This window comes from Nannospalax galili, unplaced genomic scaffold, assembly GCF_000622305.1.
Source record: "Nannospalax galili isolate Female #2095 unplaced genomic scaffold, S.galili_v1.0 scaffold342, whole genome shotgun sequence".
Lineage (NCBI taxonomy): Eukaryota > Metazoa > Chordata > Mammalia > Rodentia > Spalacidae > Nannospalax > Nannospalax galili.
The window spans coordinates 1,475,575-1,481,962 of NW_008349359.1; the positions used below are offsets into that span (position 1 = coordinate 1,475,575).

At 40.7% G+C, this 6,388-nt stretch overlaps 1 protein-coding gene across 11 annotated transcripts in view; it reads left to right on the forward strand.

The window, feature by feature from the left end:
• Mga (MAX dimerization protein MGA) overlaps positions 1–5,703 on the forward strand; it is a 116,142-nt gene extending 110,439 nt beyond the window's left edge. For 10 of the 11 annotated variants that reach the window (XM_029570273.1, XM_029570270.1, XM_029570280.1 and 7 more), the window contains 4 exons: positions 430–541; positions 812–1,054; positions 2,451–2,627; positions 4,382–5,703. In XM_029570273.1, the coding sequence (XP_029426133.1) occupies positions 430–541; positions 812–1,054; positions 2,451–2,627; positions 4,382–5,658 (1,809 nt within the window). In that variant the 3' untranslated portion in view covers positions 5,659–5,703. The remainder of the gene's footprint in view (positions 1–429; positions 542–811; positions 1,055–2,450; positions 2,628–4,381) is intronic. The other variant, XM_029570279.1, reaches the window with a different exon arrangement.
• Positions 5,704–6,388: the final 685 nt, after the last annotated feature.

The following is a 6,388-nucleotide window of genomic DNA, read 5'->3' on the forward strand; positions in this document are numbered from 1 at the left end:
AAAAGTTAGGGTGGAGAGATGGCTCAGCAGTTAAGAGCACTGACTGCTCTTGCAGAGGACCCAGGTTTGAATCCCAGAACCCCACATGGCAACTAACAATGGTCTGTAACTCCAGTTCCAGGGGATATGACACCCTCTTCTGATTTCCTTGGGAACTGCATGACATGGGTGCACTTACACACACTCAGGCAATACACTCATAAAATAAAATCCGAGTTGGGTGTGATGGTGTATCCCTTTAATCCCAGGAGGCAGAGGCAGGCGGATCTCTGTGAGTTCAAGGCCAGCCTGGTCTACATAGTGAGTTCTAAGACAGCTGGGGCTACAGGGAGACCCTGTCTCAAAAAGGCAAAAACAAAACAAAACAAAAATTTCCATTGAATTTTGTAGATGTGATCAGTTGACTTAATACTGCTGTTTCTTTTCTAGGCATTCAGTGAAATTCAAGGACTAACAGATCAGGCAGATAAATTGATAGGACAGAAAAATCTCCTGAGTCGAAAACGGAGTATTTTAATACGGAAGGTATCATCTCTTTCAGGTGAGTTATGTAAATGTTTTCTGGCAAAGAAACAGTTTTAACAAGATCTCCTAACTGGGTCTTTCAGATATTATTTAGTTTAAGAACTGGCTTACCCAGGTTTATAGCATGATTAACTTTTTACTGGGTGGGACTTTTCTTCTGAATTGTAATCATTCTTCCCTTCCATAGTTTTGGGGAATATAGTTAAATCACTTGAGTTTCAGTTGACTGTATTTTTCATTATGTGGAGTCATACAGAGAGATGATTTATTCCCTGTCAACTTGTAGGTAAGACAGAAGAAGTGGTCCTGAAGAAACTCGAGTATATTTATGCAAAACAACAAGCCCTAGAAGCACAAAAACGAAAAAAGAAGATGGGATCAGAAGAGTTTGATGTGTCTCTCAGAACTAGTAAACAGCAGGAAGGATCTTCTACATCATCTACATCATCTGTAGAGCTTGGACAAATGATTGTAAATCACAGAAAGGGGAAACCTTTGATTCTTTCCCGAAAAAGAGACCAGGTTACAGGTAGGAGGGACATTCTTTGCTTTCCTTAATATAGATGAACATCAGTTTAGTGAACTGAATGTCTTCTCTTGGCCATAGTTTTAATTAAATGAATTAAGGATAGATTTTACACGAAGTAGAACTTTCAGATTTCAGTTTCCAGCTTTACACACTCAAGTAAATCCTGAGAACTTACCATTCATTCTCACATATAAATTGAAGATTTTCTTCATTCTGCTGATAGGTTTAGGGATTATTTGGTCTAGCTGAGGAAAAAAATACATTGGAATTTTTGAGTGGTTTGTTTTTGTTTTTTAAATATTTTATTATTTTTATATTTTTATGTGTATGCATGTGGGTAAGTGCACCTGTGTTGGGTAATGCCCACAGAGGACAGAGGCAGTCGGATCCCCTGGAACTGGAGTTAAGAACAGTTGTTAGCTGCCATGTGGGTGCTGGGATTCAAACCTGGGTCTTCGGCAAGAACATTCAGTGTTCTTAACCTCTCTGAGCCATCTCCCCAGCCCCATGTGTTTTTTTTTTTTTTTTTTTTAAAGTGGGCATGGTGGTATGTACTTACAGTGTCAGCTATTTGGGAGGCTACGGCAGGAAGATTGCTTGAGACTCAGAATTGAGGCCAGCTTAGGTAATATAGTGAGACTTTTAGTGTCTTTTTAAAAAGGAATAGTTTAATTTGTAGAATTAGGCTTTTTTTTTTTTCATTTGATCAAGTAATTTGGCTTTAAGTTTTTCCTGTCTTTCTTTCTCTCTTTCTTCCCTCCCTCCTTCCTTTGACAGGGTCTCAACTATGTAAACTATGTAGTCCCTGACTGGCCTGGAGACTATGTAGACCAGGTTGGCCTGTGTCTGCCTCCCCAGTGTTGGGATTTAAAGGTGTGTGCCACCATGCCCAGCCTTTCTTCCTTACCTTTATTTTGAAAGTGAAGCTACGGTTTTATGCTACTTACATCTTTAGGGAAGGACATATCCTTTCATTACTCTTAAGACAGCTGGGTACTAAAACATGAATTTGTTTAATGTTACAGTCAAATGATACTACTTTTAAGAAAAAAAAAATGAAGTACCAATTATCCAATTTCATGGATGGAAAAAACTGAGGCCTAGAAACTTAAAGGACTTTGTTAGAGATGTGTAGGAAAGGAAGTCTGTGAATAGACTTGTATATGCCTTCATCTTGACTCAACTATCAAGAATTACCAGAATCATTTCCTTGAAAAACTGGTTCCAAGCCCAGTTCCTTTACAAGTAAATTGTCACTCTTAAGTTTAGTTTCCCTAACTAAAAATTTACTTTATACTTAAAACCAAGTCAGGTTTTAGGGCTGCTGCCCTCTGGCCTACACTACACTAATTGAAGGTCTGTTTTATCTGTAACTAATTTCTCATCTTCCTCACAGAAAGCACCTCACCTTCGAACACTCCACACTCCTCTGCCAACCTGGTGATGACGCCACAAGGGCAATTGCTTACCCTAAAAGGCCCCCTATTCTCAGGACCAGTGGTAACTGTTTCTCCTGCTCTCTTAGAAGGTGATCCAAAGCCTCAAATTGTAAGCAGTTCTATGGCTCGGTCAGGTATGTGGCAGTATCCTCTTTGGGTAGTTAAAAATAAAGTTCATGATATCTCAGTGACAGAGGAAGTCTTTGAATGTCTTCTGTAGTGTTCTGTTGGCATTAACCTTACTAAGAGACAACCTTCCTTCTGGCTTGATTGGTAGTTTTACTTGGGATTGGGAACTATTTTGTGAACTCTTAACAAAATTTCTAAGTAGAAGAATTTTTAAAATGTCAAAGTGAAATAATGGTATTGAAGGATCATTGTTTAAGTTCTTGCTGTTAATAATTATTCATCATTATATGTTATACTCCTGTTACTAATAGTGCATTATTTTGAGCACCACTCCTTTTTGCAGTAGAGAATAAAGTTGAGAAGGATTTGATTACTTAACTTCTAGACACCTAAATTTCTGTTAAAGGAGCATTTTTTACTAGTTTTTAAATTGTAGTTACTTTGTTGCCATTGTCACTAACAGCTCTACATCTCTGCTGCCAGGTCCTGTGTGGAGTATTACTTTCTCTTACTATGAGGCTGTTAGGGCTTTATCCCCTCTAACTAGCAGTTAATTGGGTGAACAGAATCAAGATACATTTCTGCCTTAGGACAAGGATTAGCTTGGCAAAATGAACTTTTGATGACTGTTTATGCCTATAATCCCAGCATTCATCAGTCTAAGATTATTATGAGTTTGCCAGGCATGGTGGCACACGCCTTTAATCCCAGTACTCAGGAGGCAGTTTCACCAAATTTTTTCCTTTTTCCTCCCTTCTTGGGAGACTCACCTCAACGCCCTCTGAGGCCCCAGGGCTAACAAACCAACATAAAAACTATTTGAATTTTGCATGACATTTAGGAGGGTGTGACTTACAAAAACACGGATTCTTATAGGTTCCATATTTAAAATGTACGCACCATCTGTCCCCCCCACCCCCAGCACCTTTGCTCCAGTATAGCGGCTCCAAATTCCAATATGTCTGTAGCTCTACCCCTTTTCCCAGGGTGCTTCGAGTCACACACTCTTTTGAGGAATGAGAAAATTTTGGGCTACACGGAAGCAGGAAAATCTCTGTGAGTTCAAGGCCAGCCTGGTCTACATAAGTGAGTTCCAGGCCAGCTGGAGCTACAGGGAGACCGTGTCTCAAAAAGACCAAAAAAAATAAAGATTATTATAAGTTTGAGGCCACCCTCAGCTCCATAGCAAGATCCTGACTGTGTCTGAACCTGGGGCTCAGTGATAGAATGCTTGCTTAGTATATGCAAGACTCTGGATTTGATCTGTAGTGCTGTCCTCACAACTCTTCAAAGAAAAAGAATTTGTAGAGTATAGCTATTGAATGATTAAATAGAACTACTACTAATGATGAAATGCAAAGTGTCTTGGCTAGATTTTACTTGATAATTGATACTTCATGCATCTTTCTAGCAAAAGTAGACTGAATTTTTTTATAAGTTTATTTTTTATTTTATGTGTATCAGTGTATTGACCGCATGTGTCCAAAATACCTGTGGAGGTGAGAAAGTGTCACAACCCCTGGAACTGGAGTGATAGATGGTTATTAGCTGCCATATGGGTGCTGGGCATTGAACCTGGGTCCTATGCAAGAAAGAGCAGTCAGTGTTCTTAACCGCGTAGCCATTTCTCTAGCCCCAACTGATGAATTTTTACTGTAACTCCCTAAGATGGTGGGATGACTGAAAGGGGGTAGGGGTGGGGAAGATGCTCATTACTTACTGTAAATCTAAAGAATTTTTAAAAAATTTTATTTTTCAGAAAATGATGACTTATTTATGATGCCACGAATTGTTAATGTGACATCATTAGCCACAGAGGAAGATTTGGTAGACACAGGGGTCAGCAAATATCCTTGTGAAGTTCCTGATGGCAAGTCACTTGACCAGCTGAAAGATACTGTTGGAAATGAAGCTAACTCCTTAGAGGATACAGATAGAATCTCTTCTAGAGGAAACCATAGAGATGGCAGAATGGCATTAGGTTCAACCCAAGTTTTTTTGGCAAATAAAGATTCTGGGTTTCCACATGTAGTCAATGTTCCTAGTATGCAGGAAGCACCGGAGTTCTTACCTAAAAAGATTTCTGGTGATTTGAGAGGAAATCGATATAAATGGAAAGAGAATGAGTTGAGAGGAGAGAGACTGAAGTCAAAGGGAGCTCCGTTTCATAAATTAAAGATGAAAGAGCTCAAGGACTCAAGCATAGAGATGGAACTGAGGAAAGTAGCATCAGCTATTGAGGAAGCAGCCCTACATCCCAGTGAACTGCTAACTAACATGGAAGATGAAGATGATACTGATGAGACACTGACTTCACTGCTCAATGAAATTGCCTTTCTTAATCAGCAATTAAATGATGATTCTGTTGGCCTGGCAGAACTGCCCAGCTCTATGGATACAGAGTTCCCAGGGGATGCTCGTCGAGCTTTTAGCAGTAAACTTCCTCCTGGGAACAGATCAGCTTTCCAGGTTGGACACTTGGGAACAGGTTTGAAAGAGATGCCTGATGTTCAAGAGGAGAGTGAATCCATCAGCCCCCTCCTCTTGCACTTGGAAGATGATGACTTTTCTGAGAATGAAAAACAACTTGTAGACACAGCTTCTGAGCCAGATGTCCTTAAGATTGTTATCGACTCTGAGATAAAGGATTCTCTCCTTTCCCACAGGAAGTCTAGTGATGGAGGGAAGAGTACCTCTGGCCCTTGTGCAGAGCCTGAAAGTGTATCCTCACCTCCCATCCTACATATGAAGACTGGCCCAGAGAATAGCAGCACAGATACTTTGTGGAGGCCTATGCCAAAGTTGGCACCTTTAGGTTTGAAAGTAGCTAATCCTCCCAGTGATACAGATGGTCAGAGCCTCAAGGTGATGCCTTCCTTGGCACCTATAGCTGCCAAAGTTGGGTCAGTTGGACATAAAATGAACTTAACAGGGAATGACCAAGAAGGCCGAGAGAGCAAGGTGATGCCTACGTTGGCACCTGTTGTGGCTAAATTGGGCACTTCTGGGGTTTCATCAAGTTCTTCAGGGAAATGAATTTGCTTGTCCTCATGCAGAAGCCAGATATGAGGGGAAATTGAATCTCACCTCCTTTCTCTATAGGCGTGTTTGCTTGTCTTATGGAGCTATGATTCTTGACTTTGATGATGTGTGGATAATGTGGAGAAAGGGGGTAGGGCATAGGCCCTGGTATGAGAAATAGTATGAAATTTTGATCATGTTAAAATGGTTACCTCACTTGTGGTGCTGGGTTCCCTCATCTTATCTAAGAAGATGTGATCCCTCTTGCCCAAGGAATTAATAACAGGACTCTGGCTCCAAAGTAGTACCTTGTTCTTTCCCCTAAGAGAAAAATGCTGAAAAAGCTTGAGACTTTGGAATTGTTGTGGACTGAACTGTAGGTTATAATTGTTATGTCTAAGAACTGTGATGCAATTGTAAAAGGGTGACCTAGAAGAGAGAATTTTTAGTTGGAGTTTTAATAATATGAAGTGATAGAGCTGGACCCACTTGTAATCCCAGCACTTGGAAGGCTAAGGCAGGAGGATTGCAAGTTAGTGTCTTTTGGGCTGGCTTAGGGAACTCAATCTCTCTCTCTCTCTCTCTCTCTCTCTCTCTCTCTTTCTCTCTCTGTCTTTCCTTCTCTCTCTCGCCCCTCCCCCCCACCCCAGAGTGATAGAGCTGGACCTGGTGGTATACACTTGTAACCCCAGTACTTGGAAGGCTAAGGCAGGAGGATTGCAAGTTAGTATCTTTTGGGCTGGCT